Source organism: Perca flavescens, chromosome 15 (genome assembly GCF_004354835.1).
Source record: "Perca flavescens isolate YP-PL-M2 chromosome 15, PFLA_1.0, whole genome shotgun sequence".
NCBI lineage: Eukaryota > Metazoa > Chordata > Actinopteri > Perciformes > Percidae > Perca > Perca flavescens.
Window position 1 is genome coordinate 34,079,993 of NC_041345.1, and position 27,699 is coordinate 34,107,691.

A 27,699-nucleotide genomic window follows, 5' to 3' on the forward strand; every position below is an offset into this window, starting at 1 on the left:
GACGTAATGACGTAGTTGGAGCGAGACGGAATGCAGTAGCAACCTAGCAACGGCAGTAAGCTGTGAGAAAGTGAAAATGGAACTTGTGAGCAGAAAAAGTGTTGTTTGGCAGTACTTTCAGTCAAAAGAAGGCCATTCAAGTTGAGCTACATGTTCAATTTGCAATGCTGATTGGTCTCGTGGTGACAAGGACCCTAAACTATACACAACATCGCCGCTGTTAGGACATTTGCGTATGAAACATCCACAATCTACATCTACAGACAGCAACTTCAGGTACGGCAAAGGAAGGACAGCCACAGCTAAAAACTGGTGTTAACCAGACCGAGCCTCTCCCGGCTGTCAGCTGTTCTCTCTGGAAATGAGTCTTCCTACAGCGGGAGCAGAGCGACCGAACGACTGGCTGCTGCTCGTTAGCTAACGGTAGCTTTCTAATTCCACCCCCCCCAACATGTCTTCATCATACACTGGTTAGCGACAATTTGCAAAACAAAATTGTCACTCATCTGGCGATAGTGATGTACTTTCCTACGATGTGAATAGCGCGTGGGGGTAGCCTACTTTATGGGATTATAAATCTAAAAGGCTATAATAATATCCATAATATTTTGGATATTGGTTGGATCTTGAGATAGGGTAAACATAGGTCTTGTCAAAAATAGTTTTTCCCACTTGTGTGCCAGGCTTAATGTTGCCTATTCTTTTTTATTTTTTACAGTTAAAATAAAATGAAAAATGCCCTGCTGTGGACGTTGTTTACTTCATTAATGTGTTTACTGTGTTAAGAATGGGTCGGTTCGGTTCGGGGTTAGGCAGAATCTTAACCAGTGGGTTCGGTATTCGGCAGAACCCAAAAAATCTGGGTTCAGTGCATCCCTAATTGATTCACCTTCAATTTTCCTGCAAAAGGAGTGGAACCAACAGTCCTGTTGCATGCTTCGGTTTTTCTATTGGCTGACTCAGAGTCAGCTGTTATAAAAGGTAAAATAAAAAATGTACACTGGTAATCTCCAGGATAATAGTTAATGATTGTTTGCATTGGGTTGGATGACAGACACACGCACACACACAGAGACACACACACACAGACACACACACACACACAGAGACACACACACACACACACACACACACAGAGACACAGACACACACAGACACTCACACGCGCACACACACACACACACACACACACACACAAACACCGGGGAAAACTGTAAAAAACATTTCTGCAGATTCATTTGTTTTGTTTATTGGACACATTATTGCAAAAAGATTTCAAATATCAGGCTTCATATTTGTGAATGATTCAAACTTTATAAACTGAAATACGTCTCTAAATATTATAATTACTGTGAAATGATCAATAAATAATACACACTGAGATCATAAATCAGACAGAAACTCTACTGCAGATTACTTTAGTTAAATCAGTAAAACAGGTAATAAACGTTTATAACAGATGTCATGTTGTTATAAGCAGATCTAAGTGTTAATTCATGAAGTGGAAGCTGCTGTATTTACACATCCAGGATTCTGATTGGGCTGAATATTGGGCTTTTTGACGGGGTTGGGTTTCTGCTGAACTTTAGAATGTGTTCCCACCGAACCCTACGCTGTCACTCGGCGCGCTACTTCATTCATGTGTTTACTGGGTTCATGGACTGAGGATGGGAGGAGAAGGAAGCACAATCTCAACCTGTGGTGAAAGTATGAACTGATCATTTATTTAACTTGTGAAGAGCGTTGTAGGGAACATTTGTTATTTTTTTTTAAAATTTGTTTGAAAGAAACAATAACAATAACTGATACAGAAACGTTTTGAAAATGGGTCTAATTTGACCCAGAAGACAACAGGATGATTAAAATACTAACTTTGGTGGCATTAAAGAACGTTAGGTCATGAAGGTTATAAAAGAACCAATGTTGACACTTGGTTTCACACTGGCTCCCGACCCTCCTCCTAACGCTGAGTTCTTTATACCACGTCATGTTACATCACCACGGTCTTGCAGTTGCTCTGAGCGTTGACACTTGGGCGATCCAGCCAATGCATGATGATGCATAATGCTACTGAGCCAACTAGGAGGAAGAGTAGGGCCCGACCACCTCACATATCTGGTGTTGATATCAACACCCATTCAATCAGCTGAGAACATTCAGAGTAAGTGATGAGACTTCATGCAAGAACAAAACTCTTTAAATCCAATTATTCAGACTAAAGGAGTTAAAAAGTGAAAGAAGAATCCTGTAGAATCAGCAGTGATAACACCATGTTCACAGAGAGCTCAGAGTCAGACGCTGATTACATTTAAAGTTTTAAGACCTTAGGTCTCCTGCACACTGGCTGCGTGGCGTTTCTGTTGTGTCAGCTGCTCATTGGCTGCGTGGCGTTTCTGTTGTGTCAGCTGCTCATTGGCTGCGTGGCGTTTCTGTTGCGTGTCAGCTGCGTGGTGTTTCTGTTGCGTGTCAGCTGCGTGGCGTTTCTGTTTGTCAGCTGCGCATTGACAAAGACAAAGTTGGCAAGATTGACGGTTCTGTATTGACAGGTGCAATGTTTGAAAATCAATAATAATTTTTTTTTTTTTTTTAATGACATTTAGATCTGCAATTATGTCAAACCCTACAGACTTTCAAACATCAAAATGTCATTTGTTAAATGTATTTGTGTCAAAATGACATCTTTTCCTATTCTATTTTGCCTGGAAATGCTTCCAACACGCTTGCGTGTGGCGTAAAAAAATGTGTCGGTCCTATTTCTAGCATGGACGCGTGTCACAGAGCCAAAATAAAAACAGAAACGCCACACAGCTGCCACACTCACGCCATGCAGGCAGTGTGAAAGATGCTGAATGTTTTCAGAGAGTTCTCTGATATTCTCTGCAGAGAGACAGGTTTTTTTAAGACTTGGGGATTTTTGTCTCCTTCCTCATCTTTAAGATGCTTTCTGAGTGTAAACTTGCAGAACCTCATGAGTTAAACATTAATACCAAGAACCTGTTCTCACATGGGGCTCAATTTTTTCTTTCTAAAGTGCTGACATGTTTTGTAAAATGTTCGAGTCACAATTCAAAATAAAAAACACATATGAGAAGAAAATAAAATCCGGAATCAAAATAAATATTGCAAAAAAATCAGGTTATCATAAAGTGCCGTCCTCTACTTTGTCAGTGTTCATCATCGGACATCATCTTCATGTCCTCAGTTAGTAGACAGCTTCTCTCTCACTGGGAGGGAAAGATCAGAGGTCAGTCTCACATTCCTAACAAATGCTATAATCATTATGAATTATATTTCTCCATATCCGTATATCTGAATCAGTGTATCTGTATATCTGTATCAATGTCTATGTATATCTGTATATCTGTATGAGTGTCTCTGTATATCGGTATCAGTGTCTCTGTATATCTGTATCAGTATATCTGTATATCTGTATATCTGTTATCAGTGTCTCTGTATATCTGTATCAGTATATCTGTATATCTTTATCAGTGTCTCTGTATATCTGTATATCTGTATCAATGTCTCTGTATATCTGTATCAGTATATCTGTATATCTGTTATCAGTGTCTCTGTATATCTTTATCAGTGTCTCTGTATATCTGTATCAGTATATCTGTATATCTGTTATCAGTGTCTCTGTATATCTTTATCAGTGTCTCTGTATATCTGTATCAGTATATCTGTATATCTGTTATCAATGTCTCTGTATATCTGTATATCTGTATCAATGTCTCTGTACATTTGTATATCTGTACGTCTGTATATCTGTATCAGTGTCTCTGTATATCTGTATCAGTATATCTGTATATCTGTTATCAGTGTCTCTGTATATCTTTATCAGTGTCTCTGTATATCTGTATCAGTATATCTGTATATCTGTTATCAGTGTCTCTGTATATCTGTATATCTGTATCAATGTCTCTGTACATTTGTATATCTGTACGTCTGTATATCTGTATCAGTGTCTCTGTATATCTGTATCAGTATATCTGTATATCTGTTATCAGTGTCTCTGTATATCTGTATCAGTATATCTGTATATCTGTATATCTGTTATCAGTGTCTCTGTATATCTGTATCAGTATATCTGTATATCTGTTATCAGTGTCTCTGTATATCTGTATATCTGTATCAGTGTATCTGTACATATGTATATCTGTATCAGTGTCTCTGTATATCTGTATCAGTATATCTGTATCAGTGTATCTGTATGTCTGTATCAGTGTATCAGTATATCTGTATATCTGTATCAGTATATCTGTATATCTGTTATCAGTGTCTCTGTACATCTGTATATCTGTACATCTGTATATCTGTATATCTGTATCAGCGTCTCTGTATATCTGTACAGTGGGGGAAATAAGTATTTGACCCCTTGCTGATTTTGCAGGTTTGCCCACTTACAAAGAATGCAAAAATCTACAATTTTAATCATATGTACATTCTAACAGTGAAAGACAGAATCCCAAAGAAAATTCCAGAAAATCACATCATATGAATTTATTAAAATTGATAACCATCTGATGAGGAAAAACAAGTATTTGACCCCCTGGACAAACAGCAAGTATTCTGGCTCCTACAAGCCAGTTAGTCTTTCTTTAAGACACAGCCCCAATCCGAACCAATTATCTACATCAAATACACCTGCCTCACCTCGTTACCTGTATAAAAGACACCTGTCAACACCCAAACAACCAGCATCCAACATCACCACCATGGGCAAGACCAAAGAGCTTTCTCTGGACATCAGGGACAAGATTGTTGATCTGCACAAGGCTGGGATGGGCTACAAGAGAATCGGAAAGCAACTTGGAGAAAAAGATCAACTGTCGGTGCAGTTATCAGGAAATGGAAGAAGCACCACACCACCGCCAACCTCCCTGGTCTGGGCCTCCACACAAGATCTTGCCTCTGGGGTGTCCCTGATCATATCTGTGAGGAATCATCCCAAAACCACAAGGGGGGGGAACTGATGAATCAACTGAAGGCAGCTGGGACCACAGTTACAAAAGAAACGGTTGGTAACACACTACGCCGTCATGGATTGAAATCCTGCAGCGCACGCAAGGTCCCCCTGCTCAAGAAGAAACATGTACAGGCCCGCATGAAGTTCGACATTCACCACCTGGACGATTCAGAAGAGGCCTGGAAGAAGGTGATGGGATCAGATGAGACCAAAATAGAACTTTTTGGCCTCAACTCAACTCTGTCGTGTTTGGAGGGCAAAGAACACAGAGTACAACCCAAAGAACACCATCCCCACCGTGAAGCATGGTGGTGGCAACATCATGCTTTGGGAGTGCTTTTCAGCCAAGGGGACGGGACAACTCCATCGTATTGAGGGGAGGATGGACGGGGGCCATGTATCGTGGAATTCTGGACCGACATCTCCTTCCCTCAGTGAGAGCTGAAGATGGGTCTGGGTGTTTCAGTAACGACCCTAAGCACACCGCCAAAGCAACAAAAGAGTGGCGGAAGAAGAAGCACATCAAGGTTCTGGAGTGGCCTAGCCAGTCTCCAGACCTGAATCCGATTGAAAATCTTTGGAGGGAGCTTAAAATTCGAGTTGCCAGGCGACAACCTCGAACCTGAATGATTTGGAGGCTGTCTGCAGGGAGGAGGGCCAACATCCCTCCGAAATGTGTGCACAAACCTTGTCACCAACTATAAAAACCGTTGACATCTGTGCTGGCCAATAATGGCTTTTCTACAAAATATTAACTGTGTTTGTCCAGGGGGTCAAATACTTGTTTTTCCTCATCAGATGGTTATCAATTTTAATAAATTCATATGATGTGATTTTCTGGAATTTTCTTTGGGATTCTGTCTTTCACTGTTAGAATGTACATATGATTAAAATTGTAGATTTTTGCATTCTTTGTAAGTGGGCAAACCTGCAAAATCAGCAAGGGGTCAAATACTTATTTCCCCCACTGTATATCTGTACATCTGTGTCTCTGTATATCTGTATCAGTGTCTCTGTATATCTGTATATCTGTATCAATGTCTCTGTACATCTGTATATCTGTATATCTGTACATCTGTGTCTCTGTATATCTGTATATCTGTACATCTGTGTCTCTGTATATTTGTATCAGTGTCTCTGTATATCTGTATCAGTGTCTCTGTATATCTGTATCAGTGTCTCTGTATATCTGTATCAGTATATCTGTATATCTGTTATCAGTGTCTCTGTATATCTGTATCAGTATATCTGTATATCTGTTATCAGTGTCTCTGTATATCTTTATCAGTGTCTCTGTATATCTGTATCAGTATATCTGTATATCTGTTATCAGTGTCTCTGTATATCTGTATATCTGTATCAATGTCTCTGTACATTTGTATACTGTATCTGTACGTCTGTATATCTGTATCAGTGTCTCTGTATATCTGTATCAGTATATCTGTATATCTGTTATCAGTGTCTCTGTATATCTTTATCAGTGTCTCTGTATATCTGTATCAGTATATCTGTATATCTGTTATCAGTGTCTCTGTATATCTTTATCAGTGTCTCTGTATATCTGTATCAGTATATCTGTATATCTGTTATCAGTGTCTCTGTATATCTGTATATCTGTATCAATGTCTCTGTACATTTGTATATCTGTACGTCTGTATATCTGTATCAGTGTCTCTGTATATCTGTATCAGTATATCTGTATATCTGTATATCTGTTATCAGTGTCTCTGTATATCTGTATATCTGTATCAGTATATCTGTATATCTGTATCAGTGTCTCTGTATATCTGTATCAGTATAACTGTATATCTGTTATCAGTGTCTCTGTATATCTGTATATCTGTATCAGTGTATCTGTACATATGTATATCTGTATCAGTGTCTCTGTATATCTGTATCAGTATATCTGTATCAGTGTATCTGTATATCTGTATCAGTGTATATCTGTATCAGTATATCTGTATATCTGTTATCAGTGTCTCTGTACATCTGTATATCTGTACATCTGTATATCTGTATATCTGTATCAGCGTCTCTGTATATCTGTATATCTGTACATCTGTGTCTCTGTATATCTGTATCAGTGTCTCTGTATATCTGTATATCTGTATCAATGTCTCTGTACATCTGTATATCTGTATATCTGTACATCTGTGTCTCTGTATATCTGTATATCTGTACATCTGTGTCTCTGTATATTTGTATCAGTGTCTCTGTATATCTGTATCAGTGTCTCTGTATATCTGTATCAGTGTCTCTGTATATCTGTATCAGTATATCTGTATATCTGTTATCAGTGTCTCTGTATATCTTTATCAGTGTCTCTGTATATCTGTATCAGTATATCTGTATATCTGTTATCAGTGTCTCTGTATATCTGTATATCTGTATCAATGTCTCTGTACATTTGTATATCTGTACGTCTGTATATCTGTATCAGTGTCTCTGTATATCTGTATCAGTATATCTGTATATCTGTTATCAGTGTCTCTGTATATCTGTATCAGTATATCTGTATATCTGTTATCAGTGTCTCTGTATATCTGTATATCTGTATCAATGTCTCTGTACATTTGTATATCTGTACGTCTGTATATCTGTATCAGTGTCTCTGTATATCTGTATCAGTATATCTGTATATCTGTTATCAGTGTCTCTGTATATCTGTATCAGTATATCTGTATATCTGTATATCTGTTATCAGTGTCTCTGTATATCTGTATCAGTATATCTGTATATCTGTATATCTGTTATCAGTGTCTCTGTATATCTGTATATCTGTATCAGTATATCTGTATATCTGTATCAGTGTCTCTGTATATCTGTATCAGTATATCTGTATCAGTGTATCTGTATATCTGTATCAGTGTATCAGTATATCTGTATATCTGTATCAGTATATCTGTATATCTGTTATCAGTGTCTCTGTACATCTGTATATCTGTACATCTGTATATCTGTATATCTGTATCAGCGTCTCTGTATATCTGTATATCTGTACATCTGTGTCTCTGTATATCTGTATCAGTGTCTCTGTATATCTGTATATCTGTATCAATGTCTCTGTACATCTGTATATCTGTATATCTGTACATCTGTGTCTCTGTATATCTGTATATCTGTACATCTGTGTCTCTGTATATTTGTATCAGTGTCTCTGTATATCTGTATCAGTGTCTCTGTATATCTGTATCAGTGTCTCTGTATATCTGTATCAGTATATCTGTATATCTGTATATCTGTTATCAGTGTCTCTGTATATCTGTATATCTGTATCAATGTCTCTGTACATTTGTATATCTGTATATCTGTACATCTGTATATCTGTATCAGTGTCTCTGTATATCTGTATCAGTATATCTGTATATCTGTATATCTGTATAGCTGTATCAGTGTATCTGTATATCTGTATATCTGTATCAGTGTCTCTGTATATCTGTATCAGTATATCTGTATATCTGTATCAGTATATCTGTATATCTGTTATCAGTGTCTCTGTACATCTGTATATCTGTATATCTGTACATCTGTATATCTGTATATCTGTATCAGTGTCTCTGTATATCTGTATCAATGTCTCTGTACATCTGTATATCTGTATATCTGTACATCTGTGTCTCTGTATATCTGTATCAGTGTCTCTGTATATCTTTATATTTGTATATCTGTATCAGTGTATCTGTATATCTGTATCAGTGTATCTGTATATCTATATCAGTGTATCTGTATATCTATATCAGTGTATCTGTACATCTATATCAGTGTATCTGTACATCTATATCAGTGTCTCTGTATATCTGTATCAGTGTATCTGTATATCTGTATATCTGTACATCTGTATCAGTGTATCTGTGTCTCTGTATATCTGTATCAGTGTATCTGTATATCTGTATCAGTGTATCTGTATATCTGGATCTGTGTCTCTGTATATCTGTATCAGTGTATCTGTATATCTGGATCTGTGTCTCTGTATATCTGTATCAGTGTATCTGTATATCTGGATCTGTGTCTCTGTATATCTGTATCAGTGTATCTGTATATCTGTATCACTGTCTCTGTATATCTGTATATTTGTATATCTGTATCAGTGTATCTGTATATCTGTATATCTTTATCAGTGTATCTATATATTTGTATATCTGTATCAGTGTCTCTGTATATCTGTATATTTGTATATCTGTATATTTGTATATCTGTATATTTGTATCAGTGTATCTGTGTATCTGTATCAGTGTATCTGTATATCTGTATCAGTGTCTCTGTATATCTGTATCAGTGTATCTGTATATCTGTATATCTGTATCAGTGTCTCTGTATATCTGTATCAGTGTCTCTGTATATCTGTATATCTGTATATCTGTATCAGTATATCTGTATATCTGTTATCAGTGTCTCTGTACATCTGTATATCTGTATATCTGTACATCTGTATATCTGTATATCTGTATCAGTGTCTCTGTATATCTGTATCAATGTCTCTGTACATCTGTATATCTGTATATCTGTACATCTGTGTCTCTGTATATCTGTATCTGTATATCTGTACATCTGTGTCTCTGTATATCTGTATCAGTGTATATCTGTATCAGTGTCTCTGTATATTTGCATCAGTGTCTCTGTATATCTGTATATTTGTATATCTGTATCAGTGTATCTGTATATCTGTATCAGTGTCTCTGTATATCTGTATCAGTGTATCTGTATATCTGGATCTGTGTCTCTGTATATCTATATCAGTGTATCTGTATATCTGTATATCTGTATCAGTGTATCTGTGTCTCTGTATATCTGTATCACTGTCTCTGTATATCTGTATATTTGTATATCTGTATCAGTGTATCTGTATATCTGTATATCTTTATCAGTGTATCTATATATTTGTATATCTGTATCAGTGTCTCTGTATATCTGTATATTTGTATATCTGTATCAGTGTATCTGTGTATCTGTATCAGTGTATCTGTATATCTGTATCAGTGTCTCTGTATATCTGTATCAGTGTATCTGTATATCTGTATATCTGTATCAGTGTCTCTGTATATCTGTATATTTGTATATCTGTATCAGTGTCTCTGTATATCTGTATATTTGTATATCTGTATCAGTGTCTGTATATCTGTATCAGTGTCTCTGTATATCTGTATATTTGTATATCTGTCTCAGTGTCTCTGTATATCTGTATATTTGTATATCTGTATCAGTGTCTCTGTATATTTGTATATCTGTATCAGTGTCTCTATATATCTGTATATCTGTATATCTGTATCAGTGTCTCTGTATAACTGTATATTTGTATATCTGTATCAGTGTCTCTCTATAACTGTATATTTGTATATATCTGTATCAGTGTCTCTATATCTCTGTATCTGTATCTCTGTATCAGTTTCTCTGTAAATTATAGAGTTTGGTCTAGACCTACTCTATCTGTAAAGTGTCCTGAGATCTAGGATCTGACTAACCGAATAAGCCCAGGTCATGATTTCATGCTAACAGGCCAAGGCTAAAGCTAACGGCTTCACTCACTGTGCAGCTGTGTTCGGGGGCAAAGGTCACGCCTCTCCCGACTCGGTCCTGAGATCCACTGCTGCTGCCGCTGACCGACCTCTTCCTCATGATACCTGAACCATAAACATCTTTTATATTACACAACAGTAGTAAGACTTTATCTCGGTCCATATCAGGAATACACATAGGTACAACAACTAATCAAAACAAAGCAAAAGAGATTTAAAAAAAAAACTAAAAACAGAACAAAACTAACTTCTATACTCTTTATGTTTGTTGAGGACAATATTATTTAAATATGTTCCACAAGTTAACCCGTTAAAATATATAGATTTAACATTATATTATTGGTACCGGTCCTAATGGCATCAATGCCATGCCAATAATGATGTGACAGTTTAACAATCTAAATCAGGAACCACAGTGGAAAACACAAAAAGTCTTCTAGAAATTTATAGAAATTGATTCATTGGATTAAACAACTTATTTGTTACAACGCCCTGGAGTTAAAGCTATAGTAATGTGTAATTTCTGTCTCCCCCACGAGGAATTCTAAGTAATAACAACAAAACTGTCGGCGCGTCCACATGATACAAGCCTTCCGTGATCAAGCGCAACACCGCCCCCCCCCTCCCTTCCAAACAGTTACTAGTAACCAAGGAGGACACGGAGGATTTAAAACCATAATGGACCCTTCAGAAGAGGTCATTTATCTTAACTCGAGTTTCTGCACGGGAAAGTCACCGGACGCCTAAATCTTCTGAACATAGTCCCACTGAGAAATCCAGAGAGAGTTGTGTGGAGTTGATAGTCTTAATTAGCTTTGTAGCAACTCATTTGGGAATGGATTGAATGTAGGGATGGGCGTATCGATCCTGTGGTATCAACAGATCGATATACTTACGCTACTCATTTGGCATCGATTTCCTTAAAAAAATATCGATATAAACTAAAAAATAATAATTGGGGGTGCATGCATCATTTTCAGCTGTTTTAGATTATTTACTTAAATTACTATGTGATGGGATACCCATGTACCTGGCAGTGTATTGAGCTGGCCCATGTCACGTGACAGGAGACGAGTGAATGAGCGTCAACGTGCGACACAGCCGACAGCGACACAGCCAAGGCCAGCCCAGCACGAATGCGGGAGCATTTTTTTCTTTTTTTGAGAAATAAGAAAAGTTAAAATGTGTATGTTTTTGTTCATATTTAATTTATTTCATTCATATTTGTTATTTATTTTAATTTAAATTTTATTATGTATTGACCATAATACATTTTGTATAAATGGTCTGTATTTGTCTTGTGATTTGTCTTAAATGTAATAACATTTTTACTGACAAAAATTGCCAATAAGAAATTAACGGTATCGGTATCGATCGATATCGATGAAAATGCAAGTAAAAGTATCGGTATTGTATCGAATCCTAAAAGTGTGGTATCGCCCATCCCTACTTGAATGTACCGGACAAAGTTACGCACTTAAAGCTTTAACTGCTACTGGTAATGTTTGGTTTTGCTGACTCCATGCTATGTTTAAAATAGCTGCTACATGTGAAGTTCACGGATGTACAGGAGCTATATCTGTATATTATTATATTATTGTTGTTGTAGATATGTTAGTTACAACATGATTGAGCTAGCAAAGCAGTTTTGTGTTTGTTTGTGCAGTATTTATTCAGTTTGGGAAATCCCACAAACTCTACAAAGCTAAGGTTAAGGTTAAATTAGCCGGCTGACTAAACAGGGTAAACAGGACTAGAAATGCTTTTTCATTTTAAAAGCTATTTGCCGCGATATGAATATAATTTTATCGTAACTTATTTTGCAACAGAGTGTTAGATTTAACAAAATATTATTGGTACTTCAGTGATGCTACCGGTCCTAACCGCATCACTGCCATGCCAATAATGACGTGAAATCAGTATAAATAGTTTCTGTGTTTCCTGACCTTGAGGGGGCGCCATGTCCAGTCTCTGCAGGCTGTTTTTCCGAGGAGGGTAGTTTCCGGTTTTGGAGAGGCGGCGGTGGCGGTGGTTCATCATGGCGGCCGGAGAGACGATACCAGGGGGCGGGACTTTACCCTTCCGCAGGTACAGCTCCTCCATCTCTGTCTTCTGATTGGCCTGCAGGTTCTGCACCTCCGCCTGGTGTCTGGGATTAAAGTAATTCATGTGGGATTTTATTTCTTATGTAAATAAATAAATGTTATTCTGTCATTTATATATTATAGAGAGGCAAAGATTTATTCACTTAAATTATCTTTAAAACTGACAAACACGTGCAATTCATGGCTCTTTAAATGGGATCAAAATATTATTTGTTTCACGTATGTTTTATGAAACAAAGTCCCATGGTGGTCCACCACTCTATTCCTCTAAAAATAATTGTATCAAACAATCACCTTTCACGGAGCTCGGTCAGCTCCTCCCACAGCTCCTCGTCATCGCTTTCTGATTCGTCGGAGCTGATGTAATGTGCTGCGCGGCTCCGTGATTGGCTGAAGCTGCCGGCCAACCCCTCCCACAGCCGCCGATCCCTCCTTATCTTCCTGTCCTCCTTTTCCTCCTGTCCTCCAGAGTTGTCATGGTAACCATGAGGTGGGGAGACAGTCACTGTGCTGAGGCTGCTCTCTGATTCGCTCTGCTTCTCCGTGCTGCTCTCTGAGCTCTCTGATTGGTTCGACACAGAGGGAGGCGGGGAGTGAGTGGTGGGTATTGCCTGGTTGATGTGGCGGACCTCCTGGTCAAGGACAGCGGGGGTGTCTTTAGATGCGGTCACCTGAAAACGACCAACGGTGAGGATGGCAGGTTTCTTCACTGAAAGAGAAATAGAAGACCATCTGTTAACAGCAGTAGAGGTGAACTTAGTCCTGTGTATGTGGGGGGGGTTGTCTTACCCTCATGTATAGGGGACAGTCTGGGTGTCGGTGCGATGGAAGAGGACACCTGGACAACACTGGAAGCAGAGACAGTCAGTGGACCTGTGAACCAGATCACATGATCAGGAGTCTGTTCAGTATGGTGTGATGTCACTTTGTGATGTCAGCAGAGACTCACCGTGAGGGGGCGGAGCTGAGCCAACCTTCATCTGAACAGAACTGAGGGGCTGAAATGAATGAATGAATGAATGAATGAATGAATCAATCAATCAATGAATAAATGGAGACTAGATTACAGAAACCCGGTTTCTAAGATGCAGACCATGATATGTCTCCTCTAACCACTCTGAGCCTGGATAAACACAGTAAAAGTACAGTACAGGCCAAAACTTTGGACACACCTTCTCATTCAATGCGTTTCCTTTTTATTTTCATGACTATTTACATTGTAGATTCTCACTGAAGGCATCACAACTATGAATGAACACATTATCTCCTCCAGATCAAGGCAAGTGAAGAGTTCCTCGACTCCATTATCATTGGAAGTTCCCCCCACACACACACTGATGGATGTTTTGATTCCACTGTGCCCTGCAATACTCTCACCCCACCACACACTAATACAACCTCTGTCCCTGCTGTCTCTCCTCGGCTTCTGCCGAGGACCCAGCCAGCTCTGCTGACCAGCTCCACTCCACACCAGCCTGAGCCATGGCGTGTAAGCAAGCACCAGAGCAGGCGGTCAGGACAACGCTCAGCCCCAGCCCAACCCCTACGACTAGAAAACCGCTACAGCATTCTGACGAACGACGAGGAGTTCCCTTCTCTGCCACGTCCCCACGCAGCTCATCCTGGTCCATCCACACAGTCGACGCGCCCCATTGAGGGCGGACTCTCCCCCTCGGACTCATCAATCTCCACGCTGGTCATCGGAAGCTCCATGGTAAGGGATCTCCACATTCCCCCTTTACCCAGCGGTCCCTCCAAGGTCTACTGCTTCCCCGGTGCCAAGGTCCGTGACATCCAGCACAAACTTCCCGGCATCCTCGCCCGCCACTCCAAGGTTGACAACATCATCGTGCATGTGGGCACAAACAACATCAGAGAGAGACGGTCGATAGCACTCCAGGAAGACTTCACCACTCTCATCACCACCCTGATGGGCACAGGTAAGCGGATTGTCATCTCTGGGCCTCTACCTACCTACAGGAAGGGTGCGGAGAGATGGTCCAGACTGTTCTGGCTCCACACCTGGCTGGAACCACTCTGCACTTCCCTGGGCCTTCCCTATGTCGACAACTTCAACTTGTTCTGGGAGATGCCCAACCTGCTGAAGCGTGATGGTCTCCACCCAAACCGACACGGAGCCAGGCTGCTATCTGACAACATAACGACCACACTGACAGAAGGCAAGTATTGACATTATGTTGAAAATATCACAGATTCATGTCCCCCAGGTATTGATCCTGATAGCACTATACAAGTGGATGGATCTGAAAATGTTTTCTGTAGGATAACATGTAGTACTAGTATTACTCCAGTAACATGTGGTACTAGTACTATTCCAGTAGTTATCAATAACAGACCGCACAAAGTGGTGAATAGAGAGGCAACACTTAACAACCTAATTGGAATTAAAACTACCACTGCAATGATAGAAAAGGATAGGAAAATTAGATGTGGATTACTAAATATCAGATCTTTGTCTTCTAAAGCAGTACTTGTAAATGAATTGATATCTGATAATCAAATTGATCTATTCTGTCTTACTGAAACCTGGCTGGGCCATGAAGAATATGTTAGTCTAAATGAAGCCACCCCTCCCAGTCATATTAATACTCAAATTCCTAGAGGCTCAGGCCGAGGAGGGGGAGTTGCAGCCATATTTGATTCAAGCCTGTTAATTAACCCTAAACCCAAACTAAATTATAACTCTTTTGAAAGCCTTGTTCTTAATCTTCAACATCCAACACGGAAATCAGTACAGCCAATTATATTTGTTGTTGTCTACCGAGCTCCAGGTCCGTGATTCGAATTTTTATCTGAATTCTCAGAGTTTTTATCATGTGTAGTCCTTAAATCAGACAAAGTACTTATTGTTGGTGATTTTAATATCCATGTGGACGTTGACAGCAATAGCCTTACTACTGCTTTCAACTCATTACTGGATTCAATCGGTTTCAGTCAGAGTGTGCACAAGGCGGCGCACTGTTTTAACCACACCCCTCGACCTTGTGCTGGCATATGGTATTGAAATTGAGGATTTAATAATATTTCCGCAGAATCTGGTATTATCAGATCATTTTTTAATTACTTTTGAATTCTTGCTACCTGACCGTACTAAACCAGATAGCAGCTTCTACACTAGATGCCTATCTGACAGTGCTATAGCTAAATTTAAGGAAAATATTCCTACAGCATTCCAGTCTATGTCTTGCCTTAACATAACAGAGGACCTCTATGCTAACCTCAGTCCCTCTCAAATTGATACATTTGTAGACGGTGCTACGACTTGCCTACGGACGACCTTAGACTCTGTCGCTCATCTCAAAAAGAAGACGATAAAGCAAAGGAAATTAGCTCCTTGGTATAACTCCCAAACTCGCAAATTAAAACAAATCTCACGAAACATCGAAAGTAAGTGGCGCTCCACCAAAGTGGAGGAATCCCGTTTGGAATGGCAAGACAGTCTGAAAACCTATAGGAAGGCCCTAAGAAAGGCCAGATCAGACTATTACTCATCATTAATAGAAGAAAACAAGAACAACCCAAGGTTTCTTTTCAGCACTGTAGCCAGGCTGACAGATAGCCACAGCTCTACTGAGCCATCTATTCCTCTAGCTCTGAGTAGTGATGACTTCATGAGCTTCTTTAATGATAAAATTATAACAATTAGAGATAAAATTCAACACCTTTTGCCCTTAACTTCTAACAGTTCATCTTTAAATGCAGGACCGCTAGAAAGAACGGCGACTCCCGACATATACTTGGACTGCTTTTATCCTATAGACCTTCAACAATTAATGTTAAAGATATCCTCAGCTAAGCCGTCTACCTGTCTCTTAGACCCCATCCCAACGAGGCTACTCAAAGAAGCGTTACCCGTGGTAAACACTTCATTATTAGATATGATCAACATGTCCTTACTAACAGGTTATGTACCGCAGTCATTTAAAATTGCTGTGATAAAACCTCTTCTGAAAAAACCCACCCTAGATCCTGAGGTCTTAGCAAACTATAGACCTATATCTAACCTTCCCTTTCTATCCAAGATCCTTGAGAAGGTGGTTGCTAATCAGTTATGTGATTTTCTACATAGCAACAGTCTATTTGATGATTTTCAATCAGGATTTAGAAAGAATCATAGCACAGAGACGGCACTGGTGAAAATTACTAACGACCTTCTAACTGCTGCAGACAAAGGACTTGTCTCCATTCTTGTTCTACTAGATCTTAGTGCTGCATTTGACACTATTGACCATACTATCCTGTTACAGAGACTGGAACACTTAGTTGGCATTAAAGGAATCGCACTAAGCTGGTTTAAGTCCTATTTCTCTGAACGATCCCAGTTTGTTAATGTTAATGATAAACCCTCCAAGCACGCTAAAAGTTAGCCATGGCGTTCCTCAAGGCTCAGTGCTTGGACCAATTCTATTTTCCTTATATATGCTTCCTCTAGGTAATATTATTAGGAAACACTCGATTAACTATCACTGTTACGCAGAGCGATACCCAATTATATCTGTCAATTAAGCCAGATGAAAGTGGTCAGTTAGCAAGACTTCAAACGTGTATTGAGGATATAAAATCCTGGATGACCCACAATTTCCTGATGTTAAACTCAGACAAAACTGAAGTTATTGTGATAGGACCAACGCACCGCCCGAACTTCGTTTTCAAAAGATATAGTTACTCTGGATGGTATTACCCTGGCCTCCAGCACTACTGTCAGAAATCTAGGAGTTATTTTTGATCAGGATATATCCTTCAACGCCCACTTAAAACAAACCTCAAGAATAGCGTTTTTCCATCTTCGTAACATTGCCAAAATTAGGAATATCCTGTCTCAAAACGATGCTGAAAAACTAGTCCATGCATTCGTTACTTCTAGACTAGATTACTGCAATTCTTTATTATCAGGTTGCCCAAATAAGTCCATTAAGACTCTCCAACTGATCCAGAATGCTGCAGCACGTGTTCTGACGAGAACTAAGAGAAGAGATCATATTTCTCCTGTATTAGCTTCTCTGCATTGGCTTCCAGTGAAATATAGGATTGAATTTAAAATCCTCCTCCTGACTTACAAAGCTCTAAATGGTCAAGCACCATCATACTTAGAAGAGCTCATAGTACCTTATTGTCCCACTAGAGCACTGCGCTCCCAGAATGCGGGGCTACTTATGGTTCCTAGAGTCTCTGGAAGTAGACTGGGGCCAGGGCCTTCAGCTATCAGGCTCCAGTATTATGGAACCAGCTCCCAGTCGGGGTTCGAGGGCAGACACCGTTACAACATTTAGGAGTAAACTGAAAACCCTCCTCTTTGATAAAGCTTATAGTTAGGGACGAGGAGTTGAAGCGTCCACCTAACCCGGCCCACTGCTTCTCCTCGTAGTCATCAGTTTTTTTTTTTTCTATACTGTATAATTAATAATCGAGCGAGAGTAGAGGGAGGCGGTCCAGTACAGCCCGACCCGGTTGGGGGGAGTTCTAGCCCGACCAGGCACCTCTCTTTAACCTGCCTCTCTTAAGTTATGCTATTACAATTCTAGACTGCCAGGGAGGCTGTTCCTCCCTAAGACACACTGAGCTGCTCTCTCATCTCTACTTGTTACTTTTGTATGCATCCTGTCCCAGAAATGCTTGTTACTAATCTAGCTCTGGGGAGTTTACTCCCCGGAGTCCTTATGTTTCTTCTTGCAGAGAATCGCAGAGCATAGCTCTGCGATTCTCTGCATTTCCCGGCTGCATCCTGCTGCGTCCTGCTGCATCCGCAGCCTCCCCCCGTGCTCTGCAGCGCCACGTTACATCCCGCAACGCCCTGCTGTGATGTTCCTATGCACAGAGTAGTCAGGATCCGGTATAGGAGACTGCACTACTCAGTATGACACGATGTGCCCTGCTATGACATGAACTTCCACGATAACCTTCAAAGTCAATGTGACTTCTAATGTGACTGTTATCACCACTGTTCACCACGCCCCCAACCGGCCCGTCAGACACCGCCTACCAAGAGTCTGGGTCTGCCGAGGTTTCTTCCTAAAAGGGAGTTTTTTCTTGCCACTGTCGCAATAGCCACTGCTAATGCTTGCTCTTGAGGGAATTACTGTAATTGTTGGGCTTTTGGAATTTATAGAGTGTGGTCTAGACCTACTCTATCTGTAAAGTGTCTCGAGATAACTTTTGTTATGATTTGATACTATAAATAAAATTGAATTGAATTGAATTGAAATTATGTACTTAACAAAAAAGTGTGAAATAACTGAAAACATGTCTTATATTTTAGATTCCTCAAAGTAGCCACCCTTTGCTTTTTTGATAGCACTGCAAACCCTTGGTGTTCTCTCAATGAGCTTCATGAGGTAGTCACCTGAAATGGTTTTACCTTCACAGGTGTGCCTTGTCAGGGTTAATTAGTGGAAGACACAGCCGACAGTCCTATTGGACAACTGTTAGAATTCATATTATGGCAAGAACCAATCAGCTAAGTAAAGAGAAATGAGTGGCCATCATTACTTTAACAAATGATGGTCAGTCAGTCTGGAAAATTGCGAAAACTTTAAATGTGTCCCCAAGTGTATTTGACCAAGAAGGAGAGTGATGGAGTGCTGTGCCAGATGACCTGGCCTCCACAGTCACCGGACCTGAACCCAATCGAGATGGTTTGGGGTGAGCTGGACCGCAGAGTGAAGGCAAAAGGGCCAACAAGTGCTAAGCATCTCTGGGAACTCCTTCAAGACTGTTGGAAACCCATTTCAGGTGACTACCTCTAGAAGCTCATCAAGAGAATGCCAAGAGTGTGCAAAGCAGTAATCAGAGCAAAGGGTGGCTACTTTGAGGAATCTAAAATATAAGACACGTTTTCAGTTATTTCACACTTTTTTGTTAAGTACATAATTCCATATGTGTTCATTCATAGTTTTGATACCTTCAGTGAGAATCTACAATGTAAATAGTCATGAAAATAAAGAAACACATTGAATGAGAAGGTGTTTCCTAACTTTTGGCCTGTACTGAATATTTCCAGGATAAAGATGTCAGGCTTTGCCCCTCACCTTCTGCTCTCTGTGTTTCCATTCTTAAACTCTGTTCGCTTCGTGAAACAACAACAAACTTGTAGCTAACGAGCTACATGCTGAATATGTGAAGTGATGAAGACGATCAATCAAGTCAAAATTCATTTATAAAGCAAACAACGTTGTACAACGTGCTGTTCAGAACAAAATAGAAGTTATTTAAAACATTTAACATTTAAAACATGAAGCAGTATCACAGTAAAAAATGTTTGCACAAAAATGTCAGACTCCAAGGAAAAAAGGTGGGTTTGAAGAAGAGATTTAAAAGTAGACAGTGAAGAAGCCGGTCTAATAGGCAGAGGGAGCTCATTCCATATTTGTGGAGCTGCCACAGCAAAGGCACGATCCCCTTTAAGTTTCCACTTTGTTTTAGGGACACTCAGTTAACAACAGTTAACTTCATTTAATATTGGATGTGGCGTTTTCTTTTGCGGAGTGTAAATGTTCCACCAGAACCAGTTCCTTCCTGACACTATTTAGCAGAGCCACCATCACTGCGTCTGGACCTTAGCGTTGCCCAAGATGATTGTGATTGGTCTAAAATGCAACAACCCAGTGCATTTTTGTCTTCTATCCCAGAATGCAATTGTGGTGTAGTCAGACGTTACTCCACAGCGCTGTGGAGATAGAGCTGGAAATGTGAGACTATTTCTAACAAACTCACCAGTCCCTGAGCGACATCGATAGTCCGGCCGGGCGCCCCCCCCTGCTGGCTGTTGGGGGCGGAGCCTGTCTGAGTGCTGAGGGGGCTGAAGGATGGCTGGGAGGAGAAAGGACCAGAGGAGGAGGCATGGAGCTTAGGGTCCAGGGATGGAGAAATGGGGGGAGGGGATGGGAATGGGGGAGACATGGGCTGGAACTGGGGGGGAAAGCCCTGGTTGGGGGTCCCAGGTTGGGGCATGAAGGAGTGGGCCATACTCATGGCCAGTGAGAGGACGTTGGCAAGAAAGAAGAGAGGCTGGTCAGGGGGGGGCCAGTGAGAAGGGGGTGGTGCTGAGGAAGAGGAGGAGGGGGTGAGGAGGGAGAGGTCACTGTAGATTTGGTTGAAGTTGGGGGAGGAGGCGCTGTATGGGGAGTAAGGGGGAGATGGGAGGTTATACAGAGGAGGAGGGGCAGAGTCTGGTTGGGGGTAATGGATGGGGTAGGGGAGGGGCTGACGGTAGGCAGCTGGAGACGGAGGGGGGTAAGATAATTAACAAATAATTTAAACACATCAGATGGTCATCGTCAGTCTACAGTTATTTCTGTGATTGTAGAAACTTTAATTCTCATGTATGTGTCAATGTGTCTGTTTTACACTGGAGGTAGACTTTTGCTTTTGTTTCATCTCTGTGTCTAGTGCAGAGACAGATGTAAGGCATGTTTAACCCAGTTTAGCACAAAGACTGGAACCAGGAAAGCTATCGAATGAGAATAAATCCACCATCCAATGTAGAGCTGCAACTACTGATTTATTTCACTGTCGATTAATGTGTGGATTATTGTCTGGATGAATGGATTAGTTGTCTGGTCTCTAAAATGTCAGAAAATGGTGAAAAATATGGATCAGTGTTTCCAAAAGCCCAAGATGACATCCTTGGATGTCTACATATTCCATTTATTGTCACAGAGGAGAGAAGAAACTACAAAATATTCACCATATTTACCAAGCTGCAATCATTTTTTTTCTCACAAGGTGAGAATTGTGTTAATTTGTCTAAGTTTAATTATGACAGTAGCAAAAGTTAAAAAAAAAACAACAGAGGCCCCAGGATGCTTCCCTGAGGGACCCCACAATTTGAAGACAGAGAACAAGAGTATTCAAATGTTGGACTTTCCTTAAGTTCTAAATTGGAAAGTGGACAATATGTATTTACTTCATGAATAGGTGAGGTGTTCATGTACCTGAGGAGGTGGGGAAAGACTGTGACCTCAGCGGTGTGACAGAGGGCGTGGCCCCAGGGCCGATGTAAACGTGTCCGCCCTTCAAAGATGAGGGTTCAGCATTTGCAATGTCTGATGGGAAAATGCCTTCATAGATCAGTTGGCCTATCTTAGGCGTGTAAATTACATGGATCGGATCACAACACAACAGTCAGGGGCTACAGCAGCTAATGCTACATAAAGCTAATTCCTCGATAGATGCACAGATAGATATTTCCATCTTTTCTTACCAGGAAGTGAAGACGAGGACAGAGTTTTGGACAGGCTCTGTGCCGGCAGGTTCGGCTGAAGACAAAATTAAATAACATTTAGGAAAAAGACGTCTCAGTCTACATCATTAAGATAAAATTATTAGACATCTGTCAGAAAGTTTGACCAATGCAGTATTCCAATAATCGTGAGTTAAATGTAATCTAAGAGTCTGTTTATTCTTTATGTCAATACTGTATTCTCGGGCGGCCTGGAGGCGTTCAGGTGAGATAAGTTGTGGGTGTCGGCTGGCTGCTGATGATGTATCATAGACTCGGCCTTCTTGATGATGTGATACATGCGGACGATGAACCCTTCTCGCTCTGTCGGCACAATAAAGTCTCTGTGGATCTTAACACAGACATGGCAAAGAGTTGCTAAACCAATCCAACATAGAGAACTTTAACAAAAGTCAACTTTCTAGCAAAAATACCAAAGCATCACATCAATCATCTGTGATTGTCTGTCTGTGCTCACCATTACAGAGGCGATGTCCTCTGGATTGTCTCCGTCCAGGTCAAACTTAAAGGTGACCATCTTATTGTTGTGAGTCTGCAGCTGACACTCCACCACGCGGTCCTCCTGGTCTGACACCTGAAGAAGATAAGGTAAGATAAGATAGACATTATTAATCCCACACTGGGGAAATTCCTGTGATACAGCAGCTCAAAAGAAAAAAAATGACACACATCAGAATAACACAAATACACATCAGCAGACATAGGAGAAAAAATACACAAAGTATAAGAAATAGAAAACAGTAGAATTAGTTATAATACGACACAGTGTTACAAACAGTGTGTTATATTATTCACATTGTGTTAATGAAGCTGATGAACTGCAAAGATGAATTGATTAGTTAAGTCAAGTATTAAACTTGACTTAAACTGATTCCACACTCCCAAGGAACACGTATTAAAAAATATATATATATATATATATACATATATACACACACACACACACACACATATATACACATATATTCATTAGTTGCAGTCTTAAAAGATTACATCACCCCCATGATTCTCAGACGAGCCCTCGCTTTCCCCCTGAACTGCTTCAAAGCTTCGCGTCTGGTCACTTCCTGGTTGTCCTTGTCTGATTGGTTGTCATTGCCGTCACTCAAACCTGAGGTCACATCGGAGGCATTGCTACGTTACAGGAAGTGAAGAAACAAAAGATCATTTAAATGTGAGGAAAAACAAACAATACAAAAGGGTTTTTTTTGGTTTATGGCAGAGATGGGAGTAAGTCACACATGGGCAAGTTGCAACCAAGTCTCAAGTCTTAACCTTCAAGTCTCAAGCAAGTCCAAGTCATTTATTGTGACAATCAAGCAAGCAAGTCAAGTCATAGCTTTGGTCAAGCAAGTCACAAGTCAAGTCATACAAAGGTTTCCATTTTTAAACAAGCTAAAGACAGTGGTTATGAACTGCTGGAGTTTTATTTGCATTTTTTACTCAAAAGACATTGCGTCCACATACATCTGAAGAGTTTAAATTATCACAGATAAAAAATCACAGCCTAAAACTGATATTAGGCCAACAATAAATCAACATTGTTCAATATGCCTCAAACATGACATTAAATCATGAAATTCCTTCAAACAATTAAAGTATAATGGTTCCTGAGTCAAATAATATTCTTCAAACATGCCTCACTTTTATGAGACAGAAACACATCCTTTAACCTTTCCTTCTCTTAAAGAACAAAACATATTCTTTAGGAGGAGCTGAATCCCACCACCTTTGCTTATCACATGGAATGGAAAGTATATGTTGATATTTGACAGTGTATTTGTGAGTGAATGTGTGTGTATTTGAGAGAGAGTGAGTGAAAATGTCTTAATATTGGTGAGTGAATGTGTGTGTGTGTGAGAGTGCAGAGTGCGTTGTATGTGTGCCTTGCTTTATTCACATACTTACGTCTGCATGTGTGTGTGTTTATGAGAGAGAGAGAGAGAGAGAGCAGTTTGTGTTGTGTGTGTGTATGTGTGCCTAGTTTTATTCGCTCAACAAAGAGGGGAGGGTGTGCTTATTCATGGCCAAAAGCTGAAGGGACTTCTGTCCATCACAAATGTCCAAATAGTGGTTCAGCTGAATATGGGGAATGGAACCCAAATCTCTCCTGATTTGAAGTGTCTGATGAAATTCGACGTCGGAAATAAGTACTGCAGACCTTGCAAACTGCCATATGTTTTCTCTTTGCCTGGTCAGATGTGTAATCCTTACAGCCAAACTTTATTATTTTCTGTGCAGAGGGATAGGCGCCGATTTATGTTTTCCTCCGTGGGTGCTCACACGCGCACACCCTTTACAAAAAAAGGGTTTGCATTTCAGAACCTTAGGAAACGGACAGCAGCCGACACGAACACACACGCCGTAATAAAGCCAGGACAGCACCACTTCTCACAAATACAGACAGGATTGGAGATGAAAAGTTTAACTGGCAGTAACTGTGATCAGCTTCATGGGAAATTAAGAATCAATGCCACCGACATAACCAATCACACTATGACACACGCTCCACAACTGCAGTGTTTAATTTTAGATTAATGTAAAAATGAACTGGCAGTCTGGAACACGTGGGTGGGCAGTATTTTCCGTGGGTGCTCAAGCTCCGGAGCACCCACGGTATCGGAGCCCTTGAGAGGGATCCATGACGTTAAGTTACTAGCCATAGCCAGTGTTGTTTACTGATGGTCTGCCGCCACGCCGCGTCATCATGTCAATGGTTCCTGCGCATGCAATAGCACTAAAATCATGAAGTTAACTCCTCCTCAATATCAGAGAGGGGTAAAAATATATTTATTAAACAGAAAATCAAGTCATTTCAAGTCATTTGACTCAAGTCTAAGTCAAGTCTCAAGTCATGAATATCAAGTCAAAGTCGAGTCTTTTATGAATGTTAATCAAGCAAGTCTCAAGTCCAAAATTTGCAACTCGAGTCTAACTCGAGTCAAGTCATGTGACTCGAGTCCCCCATGTCTGGTTTATGGAACATGTCTGTGAACTTTCTTTGGGAGGACTTAAGGTTTATGAGTTTCTTTTTTATTCTGTTCTCATGAACTTATTTATCTTATATTATATTTGTCTTTTCTCTATTGTGTTAGGTTTTTAATGCCATACTGTACAGCACTTTTAGCTGCATTTAAAATAAACAAAAAAGTTATTATTATTATTATGAAGATAGACCTTGAGAATGAGGTAATCTGTGGAGAATGTAGAATCAGTTTTTGGTTGCGGTGATAGTGATGAATGTGTGTTTGTGTTACCTTTCAATAGGTGAAGAGAAGCCAGAGACGGATCCAGATGTCTGTCGCTCTGCATTGATGGACACAGCGATGCTCTGGAGAAGACAAACAGAAACTTAAGATCTACCTCCCAATGATGACCTGTTGGTTCCCCCTTGATTCATGGGAAATCCTCCCCCCAGAAGGTCAGTGAGACGACTTAGAGCTGATTGGTCTATAGCTCTCTGGTGTCAGTATTTTGTGATCTCCTCAGCTGTTGTTTAATAGGTCTTAAATTTAAATTTTAGAACTCTGAAAAGCACATTTCTGTTAAAATGATGTTGAATGCTGAGAGGTGACAGCTGTATACACAGACAGTACAATTATTATTTACATATTAGAGGGTTTATAAGAGTGTGTGAGACATATTTACTACTAATAATAACTTTCATAAATACATATTAATGTCTTTAATATTGTGACGAAGTCTCTGAAACAACACAAACTGCATCTCTGCTGTCAACCAGACAGAAATAACCTGGGAGAGGGTTCAATGCTGCTCCAAGTGCTTGAGGGATACAAACAGCCACTTTTTAAGTTAGTTAAGTTAGTGCTTAAAATGTCTGTGAATGGCAAATGAACCCCATAACAAATTATTTCATTCAAGTCATCATAATAAAATTACTCAGGCTCAACTTTTTTAAATTCTGATGCCGTGATGAAGCTGTTACAGAGAACTAGCTTCTTGGAGCGGGGATTCGTGGTGTAGTGCCAATTCTTGTAAACAGGGTAAACAATGCTGGTGTGATGGATTATTTTTGTCTGTCTATGCATTTTATCTTCAGGGTTTTGTCTGAATGTTATTAATAGAGCTTGCCTGTGTATGCCACAGATTGTATTTAAAATGACCAACGCATTTCCACTTTCTCCAGCCGCATAATTAGGGGTGCATGATATATCGACTCTATATTGTTATTGCGATATCACGTTGTGCAATATTATATTGAAAGTGTCGCAATAAGTATTTTTATTTATTTATTTATTTATTTATTTATTCATGTTGTACCAGTCCAAAATGATTGAGTTGAAATAAACCTTGTGTTGTAAGAAAACTTGTTGTATTTGTTGCATTTCCCATAACTTTTGTAATTTTACATATGTTTAAAAATATCAAAAGTAATATCACATTTTGTCAATATCGTGCAACCCTATGTATAACGCAGATTTTGGCTTCACTTTGTACGGCAACCCTTGCCCTAGATCTAATTTATCTCTGCACTGAACACAGAGATTCAACAAAAAGCAAAAGTCTGCTTTCAATGAAAACAAGAATCGCCGGCATACATAGAAATGTTTGATTCTGATCGACAAGTAATTTTGATGATGTTTATAGCTAAAGTTTCTAAAATCACAGAAATTAATTAATAATAATTAAACACAGACGATGCATCTAGCGCTGGTGGAGGTAGGGGCTCGTAGTAGACGATAGGTTAACGTAGTAGAACAAGATCTCCATGTTTTACAAGCACTTACTTTGGGAAGTATTGTGTTCTAACAAAGTAAAACTCCAGCTGTGAGTGAGAATGTCCGGGGAAAAAGTGCTTCAAAATGTACTTGAACTTCATTTTGTAACGTCTGTCCGCACCTTGCTGAGATAATAAAGAGATTAACAGCATGGACACTAACAGCGCCCTCTGTGGACACGATGAGTACTACAACTTTAGCAACAGCAACAGTGTGAACCAACCCCTGCCTAAACGTTAGCCCCGCCCCCTGCTCACCTTTGGGAAACGCAGCACAGGAAGTGGCGGAGGTTTGGATTGAGCCCGCCTCACATGGGGAGGAACCTTGGGTTGAGGGGTTTCCTGAGCCACAGGAGCAGGGGCAGAATATAGGGGAGTGTGGGGAATGACTGGAGGGGGCGTGGCTTCAACTTTCTTCGGGATGCCCGAGGAGCTGAAAGAGCTATCCATCTCGCCTTCCGCTGCCACAGAATACAAATTAAGTTATTTTAATAAACGATACATTTACAAACAGGGTCCAAAGTTAGCACCATCAACCAGCCAAACGCTGGTAAAATATGCCTGTGGCTGGTAGATTTGCTTCAATCCCCAGCAAAAAAACAATGGTTATCCATTGAGTTGCTGGTAAAATGTACTAGTCATTTGGCTGCTGGACAAAAAAGTTATTTTTGAACCCTGTTTACAGATACAATGATAAAGTGATTTGTAATACAATCCTGACATGTAGCAGAAGAGTACGAGGTCTGTCTGGCTGTCTTGTTGTCGTCCTCATCTCCGTCTCCTCCCGTCCGGCTGGAGATGCTGCTGATCCCAGAATCCACCGGGCTGCTGGTCGATGATGTCGCCGTTACCAACGGGACGGGGGGTGGAGCTTGTATCCAGGGATCCATGTCCTGCTGTAAGTTTAAAAATATACAATGTATATATTTGTTCATTTATTTGAATCTGAAAGAAACTTTTATCTGGCATTGTTAAAACATAACTAGTGACTTTTTTCTGCTTTATGATTAATAAAATACAGTGAAATTTAGGTTTTTAACGAAGAGGTAAAGAAAACTGGTTACTCTGCTATAAACCCTTGGTGCACGGAGATCCTTTTTGGCTCAACATTCTGCTTA

The 27,699-nt window shown here is 40.0% G+C and overlaps 1 protein-coding gene across 1 annotated transcript in view; it reads right to left on the reverse strand.

The window, feature by feature from the left end:
- Positions 1–2,753: 2,753 nt before the first annotated feature.
- Positions 2,754–27,699, reverse strand: part of wnk4b (WNK lysine deficient protein kinase 4b) — a 37,154-nt gene continuing 12,208 nt past the window's right edge. The window contains exons 10-24 of the mRNA XM_028600506.1: positions 27,303–27,477; positions 26,840–27,042; positions 25,101–25,174; positions 22,842–22,977; positions 22,301–22,417; positions 22,019–22,174; positions 21,805–21,859; positions 21,536–21,646; positions 20,316–20,818; positions 13,534–13,582; positions 13,374–13,457; positions 12,879–13,293; positions 12,426–12,628; positions 10,490–10,584; positions 2,754–3,224 (exon numbers count right to left, since the gene is read on the reverse strand). Of these exons, the coding sequence (XP_028456307.1) occupies positions 3,222–3,224; positions 10,490–10,584; positions 12,426–12,628; positions 12,879–13,293; positions 13,374–13,457; positions 13,534–13,582; positions 20,316–20,818; positions 21,536–21,646; positions 21,805–21,859; positions 22,019–22,174; positions 22,301–22,417; positions 22,842–22,977; positions 25,101–25,174; positions 26,840–27,042; positions 27,303–27,477 (2,379 nt within the window). The 3' untranslated portion in view covers positions 2,754–3,221. The remainder of the gene's footprint in view (positions 3,225–10,489; positions 10,585–12,425; positions 12,629–12,878; positions 13,294–13,373; positions 13,458–13,533; positions 13,583–20,315; positions 20,819–21,535; positions 21,647–21,804; positions 21,860–22,018; positions 22,175–22,300; positions 22,418–22,841; positions 22,978–25,100; positions 25,175–26,839; positions 27,043–27,302; positions 27,478–27,699) is intronic.